Raw genomic sequence first — 13,173 nt, 5'->3', positions numbered from 1 at the left:
CCGATAGGTCAGAGGCACATCTAGTAACTGGGGCCCTGGGTCTCTCCCCAAGGTCCCCTGTATTCCACACCAGGAGGGGACAGCTCCCTGTGTGACAATGAGAATGGTTCTATAGACCCCAAAACACTTTACAAACTCACCAAACTGATACAAGCTCCCCAGGAATCACCCAACCTCGCTGAAAGGCAGCCTCGACTCATGGTGGGGAGAAGGGGAGGGCAAAGCACAGGGACATCACACACCAGCAGGGGAGCTGGGATCATTTTTATAGCAGGGGTGCTGAAAGCGGCAACCATATATTTGGGTATTACTACAGTCAAGCCAGGGGGTGCTGCCACACCCTCATCATCCCTAGTCCCAGCACCCCTGCACACCAGGTTCAGACAGGAAGTGAAGCAAAATCCTGTCACTAAAGGAAACTCTTGGCGGTATCTAGGGAGGCAGACTGCAATTCCCCCAGGTGGAACTGGGTCAGGCCAAGGGTGCTAAAACCGCACCCCTGCTACAAGGACCCTGAGGTCTGTCGCGACTCACTATGAACTGCCAGGACTTCGGTTCAACTTTTCAACCAAAATTCAGCACAGTGCTGGGAAAACAGCAGGGGACATGTTTCCTGGCCCCTGCACCCAAGGAATGGGAGGACTAACCACCAGGCTTAGCTCCCAGGGGGATGGCAGAGTCTTAGGGATGACGCAAAGTGGGGAGGGAAGGTATGACTGGGTTACTCAGACCTTACAACCAAGAGGATGGGCCTGGGGGTAAAGGCCCAGGCCTGATGCCAAGGGGGATGGGCCGGGGGGGGGGGGGGAGAGAAATGCCCAGGCCTGACGCCCAGGGGGATGGGCCCAGGGGAGGTGGGGGGAGAGAAATGCCCAGGCCTGACGCCCAGGGGGATGGGGGGCGAGGGGGGGTGGGGAGGAGAAATGCCCAGGCCTGACGCCCAGGGGGATGGGGGGCGAGGGGGGGTGGGGAGGAGAAATGCCCAGGCCTGACGCCCAGGGGGATGGGGGGTGAGGGGGGGTGGGGAGGAGAAATGCCCAGGCCTGACGCCCAGGGGGATGGGGGGCAAGGGGGGGTGGGGAGGAGAAATGCCCAGGCCTGACGCCCAGGGGGATGGGCCTGTGGGGGGGGGGCAGAAATGCCCAGGCCTGACGCCCAGGGGGATGGGCCTGTGGGGGGGGGAGAAATGCCCAGGCCTGACGCCCAGGGGGATGGGCCAGAAGGGGAGGGGGGAAATGCCCAGACCTAACGCCCAGGGGGATGGGCCGGGAGGGTGGGAAATGCCCAGGCCTGATGCCCGGGGGGGGCGGGGAGGGGGGGAGAGAAATGCCCAGGCCTGATGCCTACGGGTTGGGCAGAGGGTGGATGACACTTGTACAAGAGGCACATTAAATATCACAAAGCAGGGCCTCACTTTTCATGTCGTCCAGGTCAGCAGACGCCAGCATCTGGGCCTCGGCCTCATCGGTGGGGACGCGCTGGTACACTGCACTCTCCAGAGTGGTCATGCTGCCGATGCACATCCGCTCCTTCAGGTCATAACTCACCCTCTGCCCGCTCACCATCTGGCTCCAGGGCTTGCGCCTGTCCCATCCCCGAGACAGACATTCTCTGGGCCCCGGGAGGCTGAGGAAACAAACGGGGAACCTGGCAGTAGCAGCAAAGCAGAGCTGGCAGCACTGGAGTGGGATGGAAAGGGGAGAGGCTGTTCCCAGTCTGAGCTCTTGTTTGTAGATCTTTTCTCACGAGCTCATCGTCTGGGCTGAAGGGTCCCCCTGGCCCTGACCTCAGACCCAGTTATCTGAAAAGCTTCTGAGGAGCAGGCATGTCACAGGGACTCCCAAACTACAGCTGGGGGCTCACCCTTAGCCCTTCAAGAAGCGAGGCCCAGTGAATGCTGCTCCTGCTCCCTTCCCCTACAGGGTAAGCCCCCCTTCCTTACAAGGGATGGAACTTCCTCATGAGCTCACAGTTCTTGCTCTGTGTCCACAAGCCCTGGCCTGGCCTGCCCCGCTGCCTCCCAGCCTGTGGGTCGGGAACCAGGCACAAAGGAAAGTCAGGCTGGAAGGGCAAGCTCCTCCCTCCCTGGCATGGGGCCCCCCAGGTGATACCCCTGCTGGTAAGGGAGGCTAGTCAGGGGGCAACCATCTGTACCTGGGAACCAGGAAGGCTGTATCCAGACCCTGCCCCAGTTGGGTCCTGTAGCCCACCTGGCTGAGCGAGTGAGGGATTCGGGGACCAGGGTGGGCACATGCTGGCACCCTTCCCTCCTTCTCAGGCAAACCCACATGGTGAGAGAGAAGGGGAAGTGGAAGGAAGGGGAGCTTGGATGCAAGGATGTCCCCAGCCTCTGCCTCTTGTGTCAGAGTCAAAGGAGAATTCATAGATTCCAAGGCCAGAAGGACCCCTTGGGATCATGTAGTCTGACCTCCGGAAAAACCCAGCCAGAGACCTGCTCCACAATAATTCTAGAGCAGAGCTTTTTTAAAAATTCCAGTCTTGAATTAAAATGGTCAGTGATGGAGAATACACCACGACACTTGGTAAGTTGTTCCAATGATTAAATACTCCTACCATTAAAAATGTACCCGATTTCCAGTCTGAATTTGTCTAGCTTCAACATTCAGCCATTGGATTGTGTTAGGCCTTCTCTGCCAAACTGAAGACCCCATTATCAAATATCTGTTCCCCATATGGGTATTTATAGACTGTGATCAAGTCACACATTAATATTCTCTTTGATAAGCGAAAGAGATTGAGCTCTTGGAGTCTGACTATCAGGGCTTGTCTTCACGCACAGCGCTGCACCTGTGCGGCCATGTCGCTGTAGTGCTTTAGTGAAGACGTTACTATGCTGACGGGAGAGCTTCTCCTATCGGGGGAGTTAGCTACACCTCTCACGCAGGTGGTTATGTCAGTGGGAGAAGCTGGGGATTAGGTCATTGTAACTGCGTTGCTCAGGATGTGGATTTTAAAGCATTAGAAAACAAGCCTAGGCCAGGTCTACACTACACCTGCCTGGGCAAGTTTTCTAATGCTTTAATCATTCTTGTGGCTCTTCTCTGAACTCTCTCCAATTTATCAACGTCCTTCGTGAACTGTGAACTCCAGACCTGGGTGCAGGGTTCCAGCAGCGGTCGCATCAGTGCCGAATACAGAGGTAAAATAACCTCTCGACTCCTAGTCGAAATTCCTGGGTTTGTGCATCTCAGGATCCCATTAGCTCCTTTGGCCACAGCATCACACTGGGAGCTCATGTTCAGCTGATTCTCCACCATGACCCCCAAATCTTTCTCAGAGTCATTGCTTCCCAGGAGAGAACCCTCCCATCCTGCATGTATGGCCTTCATTCTTTGTAAATTCATGCGTCTAGGAACATTTAGCCATATTAAAACGCATATTGTTTGCTTGCGCCCAGCTTACCAAGGCCTCCAGATTGCTCTGCATCAATGATTTGTCCTCTTTATTCTTTACCTCTCCCACAATTTTTGTATTATCTGCAAAAGTTATCAGTGATGATATTAGGTTTTGATTGACCAGCCAGCCCAGGTCAAGTCCATCCTACCTGCCAAGAGAGGCCGGGCCCGTCTCCTGCAGCAGATCAGCATGGTGTGGCATCGGTGACATGATGCCACATTCCTTCTCCACATGGAACCGTGCAGAAGCCAAGGCACCGCAGGATTCATCATCACTCCCAATGGTGAACTGCAGAGAGGAGACAACTTTGAGCACAAGAACCAGACCCTGCCCTGCATGAGCAAGCCAGACCAGCCCCACAGGGAAAGGATGGTCCTAGATCTTCCCCCCACTGCTCCCCTCAGATGTGGGCCATCCTAGACCTAACCCTCTGCCACTCAGGGAATGGACCATCCCATACCCTCCCCACTAAGCACTGCTACCCACAGTATAGAGCCAGCCAGACCTATGCCACCCAGGATATGGACCATCCTAGCCCCTCCTCCCCAGAATGTGAACTATCGCAGCTCCTCTCGCCACCTAGAGCATAGCCCATCCCAGACCCTACCCCTCATTGACCCCCGGCACCCAGTGGTGGAGCCTGCCAGACTCTCCCAGCCCCTCCCACCCCAACCTTGCCTTTGGTTTGCTAGGGGGCTCAGGCTTAGGAGCGTCCTTCTTCTCATGAGCCTCTGTCTCGGACTCTGGTGAGACCTCTTTCTCCAGGGCCTCTTCTGCCTCTGACTCTCCTTCCTCCTCCTCGTCCCCCTCTTCCTCCTCCTTGTCCCCCTCCTCCTCCTCCACTTCCTGGATGGTGGGAGTGATGTCCGAGGGGGGCACCGAGGTTTTTTTCTTTTTTCTCTTTCTCCTCTTCCTCCGGTTGGCATGGGAGAGCCTCTTCTGGAACTTGAGGGCAGGAGGCAGGTGGGTGGAAAGGGGATGGTGGATGTGGTGGGAGGTTTGGCGATGGACTGAGAAAGACAGAGAGAGTCAGGGGCAGGAGGCAGCAGGGACAAACACCGCCAGGCACCTCAGAAACCACTTCTGGAAACTGCACAGAGGGGGGAATCAAGGGCAGGGGGACAGCCCACAGGGCCAGAGCAAGCCTCCTTAGCTATGTGGCAAGGATATGAGCCAGGCCTGCTCGGTAACCCTCACTAGCCCATCATTACACTCCATGACGGAGCTGTCTCTGCTTGGTGCGCTGCACAGCAGGGGAGGGCACTCCTGAAGGGCATCCAGTGGGCTACTGAGAGCTTCAAAGCCAACAGGCTGCCCGTGCTCCTTAGCCTGGTAGAAGTAGGGTGGACGTTTTACAAACCGCCCTCCTCTGTCCACAAAAATGCTAGAGGCCACATCTTTTAGGGCCATCTAATTCCAGGTGCACCACGAGAGCACAACTACGTAGGCGGCCCAGTACCTGACTGCAGGTGCAAATCCGGTCCTTAGTCACCTGTGTGACAGGACTTGGGCCTGCAGATACCAATAGAAGGCTACTTTTTAAAAATCTGGATCAAAAACAAGAAGAGACAAGCCTTTAGTTTAAACCAATCCACAGAAAGGAATTTGCTGGGTATGAAGCCACAGGAGTCACAGGGACCGTGCAACAAGAAGGAATTAGCGGCATTACTGTGCATTGCCTCAAATACACTAATTGTCACCACACTGGTGTACTAGGAAGCATAAACTTATCATTCCACGTGAAAGGAAAGCTGCTTTTGCAGGGTTTTACTGGAGACAGAGAGCCTCCCCAAGACAACCTGCTGGAGACACACTGACTCTGTGGGACTTGGAGCAGAGACATTGAGACAGCCAGAGAGGCAGCTGGAAGTCACCAAAACACTGGTGGCTCCGCAGGGTGTGCAGCTCTGGATCTACACAGCAGTTCTTTCTGCCACATTTTGTGTAATCCACTTTTATTTCAGGCTTTCCCCTCTTTCCTATAATAAGCCAATAAAATCTGCTTGGATTGAAAAGTGGCCTACAAAGGACTGTTTAAAATGGGAACTTGCACCCCTCCTCTGCACACAAGCCGGCCAGGTTCACTGTTGTTCCAGTTTTGCTTTGGTTTGGTTTTTCAAGCCTTTTGTGGTGGTGGGGTTTTTTTTGGGTGGGGGGGATTTTGTTTGTTTTTTGGGCTTGGTTTTTCCCCCTAGAAATATCAGGATTGTCGAGTCTGCCCTGCCCTAGTTCTACTGGAGAAGCTTTTTGGCCAGGCAGAAGGGTGCCTCAGGGACGTGTATTATGAGCTCTCAGACGCCAGCTGAAGGAGCAGAGCTCTTATTCTTTAACAAAAGTTTCTTTTACCCAAAACGTTCATTGGCCAGTTGAGTTATTCATGCCCAAAACCAAACTGGGACCAAAGCACTTTACACAGGCATGTGTCTGACGAAGTGGGCATTCACCCACGAAAGCTTATGCTCCAATACATCTGTTAGTCTTAAAGGTGCCACAGGACTCTCTGTTGCTTTTTACACAGGCTGGCAGACCGAAAATCCGCCTTGTGCTGCTGCTCCAGCTTCCACTCTCTTGGCTCTTCTCTGCTCACAATAGAGTCTCCAGAGTGTGCAAGACCTGAATTGCTTAAGACCCATAAGTGGGGAAAAAAAACTTGACAGAACTAAATCCACCAGTGCTATCGGGGCTCTTTCATCAGCATAAAGGCACAAACAAAGGTGCAGGCCCAGTCTCTTCCCTTTGCAGCTCCCCTCTGAGACAACTGGAATGGGTCATCATGTGGCAAGTTAAGTTGAGACAAAGAACCTGAACACTGACCTGATGGAAGGCTTGAGCTGCCTGCCAAGGGCAAGAGATTCTGCAATCTCTATCTCAAAACAGTGCTGAGAAAGGGCTGGTATATGCCTGCTTGGCCACCAGAAGAGAGGAACTCTACACTTGACCTCTGTGCACTGGGCCTTCTGAGTCAGGGTTGAGCATTCGTAACAAGAAAGCACATCTCAGAGCTAAAACCACCACATCTCTCTTCTAAATACAGGATTTGCACATTCTCCCATGATTCACCTGCACCTTGGTACCTCCTCCCAACTTGTCCCTCTGCCCCCTTGTGTGCACCCAGCATGTCCTCTCCTTCCCTGCTCCACGGCATCTCCAGTCCACCTGGAAAGCTCTGCCTCAGTGGTGGCTCAGATACTCAAGCACTCCTTTTAAATCTGTCTTCAAGAAGATAAATATAGAAAAGGAGTTTGAACAATCCATCTGGAAGGAAGAGCCTGTACAATGGCTCAGGGGACGTTTGTAAAATCTGAACATATACAATTCCGTGGGCTCAGATGATGTCATTCTAGGATCTTAAGAGAATTAGCTCATGAATTTACTGACCCACTGATAATTAGTTCTGAAGAGTCCTGGATAATGTGGAGAGGCATCAAAAGACTAGAGGAAAACAAATGTGGTCATGACTTCCAAAAAAGGAAAGAGGAATAAGTGTCTCAATCACCGCTCAATAAGGCTCCCTTTTCTCTCCAGAAAAATATTGGACACTAAAAATCTAGAGTCAGTTTTTCAGAGAAACCTCTGTCCTGGCGGCACAAGCAAACACCTCCATGCACACACTTCCAGCACTAACACCTGTGTATGCAGGTGATACTTCTGAGTAGAAGTTCGATCGCTAATCTATACAGGTGTTAGAATCTGTCATCTTAAGGCACAATGGTTAGTGCTCAGCAACTCCATGTGCAGGTGATTGCGTGCACTGATGTTTTGAAAATATGGAAGCTCGGGGGAAATGGAAGCATGAGCAATAAGCAGCTGTTGGGCTTGGTTTATAACAAACAGAGACATCAGTGCTTCTTTGACAGAAATTCCAAAGGAGTGGCCAACCAGAAAGCAGCATGTGTGATATATGTGAAATTTAATAACACATTTGAGATTGTGTCTCACAAAATCTAAACTGGAAAATAAACTGAAATTGACGTGCAGTGAAACACCAGAGCTTGGAAAATTTGCCAGACACTTGCTAGCCAGAAGACTAAATCTACTGGCTTCCCTCTCTGTCCCTCACCCCTGGCTGCTGAGGGCAGTCTCTGCTGCTCTGGCCCTTCTGTGAACAGCTCCCATGCCTACCTCTCCTGCTGTTCCCCAAGCAGTTGCAGAATGAAACCAACATGATTCTGAGAGACAAGGTGGATGAGGTAATATCTTTTATTGGACCAACTTCTGGTGGTGAGAGAGACAACACAAGTTGTCTCTCACTAACTGCAGTAGGTCCAGTAGAAGACACTACCTCACCCATCTTGTTGCTCTCATATCCTGGGACAGACGTGGCTACAACACCATTGCATAGAACATGATTCTGGTGAGTTTCATGGCTGCTATTGAGAAACCTATAGGCATGCCTGAACCTGTGGCACCAGGAGCTTTGGAGCTGTCTATCTGCAGATTCAGGAAGGCAGCTTGTCTGCAGGCCACATTTGGAAGTTTCTTCACAGACATAAGGTCAAGAGATGTTTTTAAACAGAAAATTTAAGTTCTGTGGAAATTGCTGTGATTGTTCCCAGTTGCCAGGGTGAGGAGACGAGTGGATTCCCAGCCTCTGAGGAATGCTATCCTGTGGACTGAAAGTGGCTAAACCTTTACACAAGAGGTGACAATAAAAAGCAGCTGACAGAGAATGGGGGCTACAGGCATGGGGCTGAGACTGGGTATATGCAACCACTTCCTTAACGGTCTGCAAGAAGCGGGTAAACAGCACATTACTAAGATCTGCAGACCAGACTGAGCCCCAAGGGTATAGGGGGGTTTGGTCTGATGGACAGTTGTGGGCACATAGGCGGGTAGAGTGTTCAAACCTACATACATTCAAAATCTCTCTCACTGTAGTTGCGTCTCTGCTCTTCCAGATCCCTTGATGCTGACTTGCTTATCAGGTCCCCAAACCTCTTGATTGACAAGGTCTTATCCAAATCCTCATCATCCTCGGCGGGGGGAAAGGCCTCCTCAGCATGATCGCTGTCCTGCACAGAAACAGCTGGATAGCAATCAAACCCTGTATAGCCCTCCAGATCTCAGGGCCCCACAAATGGCACACCCCTTCGCATGAGCTCAGGAGCTACCACGAAGCAGCAAACACTGTGGAGCTACTCACACCACAGTGACGCAGGCTATGAAAGTACCTGGGGGCAGAACCCCAATCTGAACTGAGAGCCAGAAAAAAAAACACAGCAGGGCCCCCAAGCCTGGACCCCCCCACATCCCAATGGCCTCTCCTCATCATCACAGCCACTAGTACCTTGTCGGTGCTGCTCCAGTCTCTCCCCAGGGAAGGTGCTTACAACACCTACTAGTGGGGGTCCATCCCATTGCCTAGTTGCTCTCACAGATAAGGAACATAACCTGTGTTTAGCTGGAACTTCCCCTTGCTCAGCTCAGGCGGCTGCAGAGTCTGTGCTAGTTTTCACCCTACATTCCTGCTGCTCCCTTTAGGTCTGTAGAGAGGGTGGTCCTGTGTCCTGGAGCTTCCTCTTGCAATAGGGATGAGGGCTGAGGTCTCAAACCCACTCTCAAGGGCCCAGTGAGTGAGGAACTCAGAGGTGAGGCTTCCTCCCCACAGTTGCTCCTATGACACTGGCTGCCCCACACTCTCCCCTCTCTGATGAGGCCTGTGCCCCTAGTCTCTGGGGTGTCTGAACCCTGCTGGTTTCCTTAGGGGTCTCTCACCTGCTGCCCCTTTATCTCAGGATGCACACGCCAGTGCTCTGCTTTTTCCTTGTACAGAGGCCACCACACTAGCTTGAACACTAAGCTCCAGCACTTCTGCCCCTTCCACTTCCTAAGCAGAAGCAGCCGGTAAAATTTTCTATCAGCATAGCCCGAAATGCCAGTGCTGAGCTGTTATGGACTCCTCTGTTTCCATGGTAACAGGAGGCCCAACTGTGACAGATCTGTCTGTGCTGAACTGGAATAGGCAGCAAAATGGCCTCAGCCAACCTCCCCCACACACTCCCAGCCTGCTCTCAGCCCCAGCAGCCCAGCTGGGAGCGCTGCTGCAAGCTGCCAGGAGTTGCTACCCTGCTGTGGCCTGCCCAGGGATTTGGGAACCCCAGCTGGACTGCGCCCCCTAGAAACCAGACCCAGCAGGCCCTCTACTCTGTCCTGTAAGGAGCACTTGGTGTGACTGCGCACTGGTGGGTGCTGTAGCCAGCTGTGTCCAGTTCTCCTTGCCCACAAGGACCACGAGGCAGAGGGGAGGATGGGGACAAAGGGAGAAGTGGGGAGAAAAGCTGTGGTACTGCTGAGAAGTGCAAGACTCTGCCCGTCCATCCGTCTGTCACTGTCATTCACCTCAGTACCCAGCGTCAGCCAGCCCTACAGGGCAGGGAGTGTGAATCTTTCAAAAGGCTTCAGCTATTCAGCTGCCATCAAAGCCAAGCCCAAGCAGTGCACTGTCTTCTCCACTTTGACTCCCTGCTCTCACCGAGGCCTGAGGCCAGAGCAGATGGGACACTTGGGAGACCAACGAGGATGTCCCCAGATGCTGTGAATGCCCTGGCCAGAGCACAGGCAGATCTCTGCACACAGTCCTGCAAGAACAGGGCTCCTTAGGAAGGGCCAGAGTCATTGCTGTTGAATTTCCACCTCACCTGCTGCAGGTTGATGAAACCACCTCCTACGGGAGGGGACTCTCCAGCTGCCATGTTGGTTCAGGACCTAAGGACCGTCATGCCAAGTCTGGGCAAATCTCAACCTTTCTCTTTCACATGCAGGCATCCAGCAAACCTGGAGAGTGGCATAACCTGGGGTGAGAGAGCAGGACAAGACAATCTGTCACCTGCTGCACTAACCTGCTTGTGGCCCTTCATCTCTCCACCGGCTGCCATATGCAAAGGGCTCAGTACCTCCCGTTCAGCCAGGACATCCTCCCCTCACTGGACAGCCCCTGAACCTAGCAGTGCAAGACTTTGATTTTGTGCTGAGCAAATGGAGAATTCCATCAGGCTGGCACAGATTGCTCTGCCTGGTGCCAGCCATGGTCTACTAGCCAGTGTGGAAGGGAGGACATAGCCCTGACATCTCTCTGCCCCTTTCCAAATGACTTATACCGGGGAGGGAGCAAGGGCTTAGCTGTCCCTGCTCACTGGGACTACTCCTGTGCTCTGTCCTTACAAGAGGAGAAAAGGCTTCTTGTGCCCCCACTCCCACATCTGCCTTTGCACAAGTACATAAGTTGACCCTCAATGCGAAGGATAAACCAAGAAAGCCATTATGCGGAGAGGGTGGGATGGGAGTAGGCAGGGTAAGGGTACCATGTTAATTAGGTGAGTTAACTCCAGAGAGGACTGTGAGGAACTTCAGAGGGACCTAAACAAGCTAGGGCAATGGGTAACACGAGGACAAGTGGTTCAATGTTGATAAATGCAAAGTAATGAACATTAGAAGAAAAATCTTAAACTTGTCATACACTTTCCAGGGTTCTAAATGAACTGTATCAACTCAGGAAAGGGATCTGGGCAGCTCCGTAGACAGCTCAATGGAGACCCCTGCTCAATGGACAACTGGAATTATAAACAAGATGTGAAGAGCAGAAGGGATGGGAAGGAGAACAACATAGAAAATATTATAATTCCCTTATGTAAATCAATGGTGTGGCCTAATGTACAATCATGTGTGCAGTACCAGCCAACCCATCTCACACAGGATACTGTAGATGTAGAGGGGGGGGTCAGAGATGGGCAATGAGTACGATAAAGGGCCTGAAAAAACTCTCCTATGAAGAGAGATTGAAAAGATTTGGATTGTTACTTTAGAAAGGAGATGAAGACGAGAGGACATGAGAAAAGTAGCTAAAATACTGAATGGGATAGAGAAAGGGAGATCGGGAACTCCTGTTCTCCCTGTTTCACAGCAGAACTTTGAAAAGTGGGAGGGCCATGTCTCCCTTGGCCTAACCCTCCTCCCCCCGCCTCCCAGTTCCGGGAGCCCAAATGTTGTTTGAACCCAGAGTCCCAATAAAAATTAATCCACCTCTGGTTATGGGGTGTTTTGATCAGTGTAGCAGTGGAAAAATATCTGCAGGTTTTGCATCTGTTCTGGCAGGATCTGGTACTGCTTTGAGTAGGTGTGTCCTGGTCTGTGGGGAGATTGCTTCTGATGATGAGCTTGGTATGGTTGGGGGGTTGTCTGAAGGCCAGTAGCAGGGCTTTGGAAAAGCTTTCTTTCAGGATGTGGTCCCCATTGAATATCGTTGTCATGGGCAATGGGTAAATAGGCCAGGGAACGCTAAGCCTCCCCTGGTGTGGCCACCACCGGACTCCTGGGCCGTGGTGGCCCCTGCCCGTGCTCCACCCCTTCCCTGAGGTCCCCACTGCCCACCACTGCCTGGTGAGTCGTTCCCTTTCCTCCTTCACTCCAGTGCCCCCCACAGAGGTTCCCACGGCTCGAGGCATCCCTCCTCACCCGCCCACCGTGTCCTTCCATTCCCCGCTGCTCCATAAGACCCCTCTACCTGCCACGTCCCTCCTTACTTCCCTCTCCCTGGAAGCCAGCAGGGGCTCAGCTCCAGCGGGCAGCCCAGGGCTCAGGCCGGCGGGTGGCCCGGAGTGGCTTGGGGCTCGGGCCGGCAGGCTGCCTGGAATAGCTTGGGGCATGGGCTGCCCAGCAGCCCAGGCCGGCTCGTGGCAACCTGGTACAGCCCTGGAGGTTGGGGCAGTTTGGCCGGGGCTTCTCCATCTGTGACGGTGGGGGCCCTCAGGGCTCTGGCGGGTGGGGTGGGGCAAAGGTCGGGTAGGGATGGGGCCTCAGGCAGAAGGGGGGGGTCAGTGGGGCTAGCTTCCCCAAGGGGTTTTTACCTGCCACCCATGAAGGTTTAATGTTTAATGATACCCCATATAGGTATCATTGTGCCAGAGTGGGATGATAGGTGACAACTAGGGGTATGCAGTTGGGCTTGGTTTTTCTGTATAGAAGCAGGTTCTCCTGGGGTATTTGGGTGGCCCATTCCATGATGTGATCTACTTCTCTGGTGGAGTGTCTTTGTTTGGAAAATGTGTGTATCCCAGACTCTCTCACCACACAAACGGCCAGATTCCTCTGGACACAACAGGCTTCCTCCGGAAACTGCAATATTAACAACCTCTCTCATGGATGTCACCTCCCTATATGCCAACTCCCACTCCTTCACAAAGACAGCATCACTGCATGCCCCAAATATCTACAAAACAATTGACAACGCTCACATATCCACCACCTTGTCTCTCAGGGATGGTCTACACTAGAAAGTTAGGTCAACTCAGGTACATTGCACAAGACTCATTTTCTCAGATTTCTCATCTTCTATTAAATCATTTCCAGAGGTGTGACTGCTGCCTACAGAATACACCCATGGAAGCAAACAAGACCACTGCCTGGTGCCAAAAACATTAGATAGAAAATGTGACACAACTGCAGTGTGATATGTCTACAAAGAAGTACACTGCAATTTTGAGGCTGCACACACAGGCCATACTGACAAGAAGGTGACCAAAACCTTTCCATGTGGCTCTAGTGGAATCTCGTGTGAGATACTGCATTCAATTCTGGGCACAATACCAGAAAGACATTAACAACTGACCATAGCAGACTGGGATGTTCACATTCACTTGTAGATCTCTCTGCCACAAAACTTTCCTCATATGAAGCCTGAATTTCCCTTTCTTAATTTCAGACTGATCCTCTTGAATTACACTTTGTTTGGCCACCTGAAAAAAAAAATTCCTTCACCAG

General features: G+C 52.3%; 1 protein-coding gene across 5 annotated transcripts in view; it reads right to left on the bottom strand.

Moving 5' to 3' along the window:
* SLC4A3 (solute carrier family 4 member 3) overlaps nt 1–13,173 on the bottom strand; it is a 70,230-nt gene that overhangs the window by 48,492 nt on the left and 8,565 nt on the right. For 3 of the 5 annotated variants that reach the window (XM_065561322.1, XM_065561325.1, XM_065561321.1), the window contains exons 2-6: nt 10,056–10,208; nt 8,273–8,429; nt 4,096–4,427; nt 3,566–3,705; nt 1,415–1,626 (exon numbers count right to left, since the gene is read on the bottom strand). In XM_065561322.1, coding sequence (XP_065417394.1) covers nt 1,415–1,626; nt 3,566–3,705; nt 4,096–4,427; nt 8,273–8,429; nt 10,056–10,109 — 895 coding nt within the window. In that variant the 5' untranslated portion in view covers nt 10,110–10,208. Of the gene's footprint in view, nt 1–1,414; nt 1,627–3,565; nt 3,706–4,095; nt 4,428–8,272; nt 8,430–10,055; nt 10,209–10,873; nt 10,968–13,173 lie in introns of all 5 variants that reach the window. The other 2 variants (XM_065561323.1, XM_065561324.1) reach the window with 2 other exon arrangements.

The sequence above is a fragment of the Chrysemys picta genome, chromosome 11, assembly GCF_011386835.1.
Source record: "Chrysemys picta bellii isolate R12L10 chromosome 11, ASM1138683v2, whole genome shotgun sequence".
Taxonomy (NCBI): domain Eukaryota; kingdom Metazoa; phylum Chordata; order Testudines; family Emydidae; genus Chrysemys; species Chrysemys picta.
The sequence above is the reverse complement of the archived record's forward strand: the minus strand, read 5'-3'. Positions and strand labels throughout refer to the sequence as shown.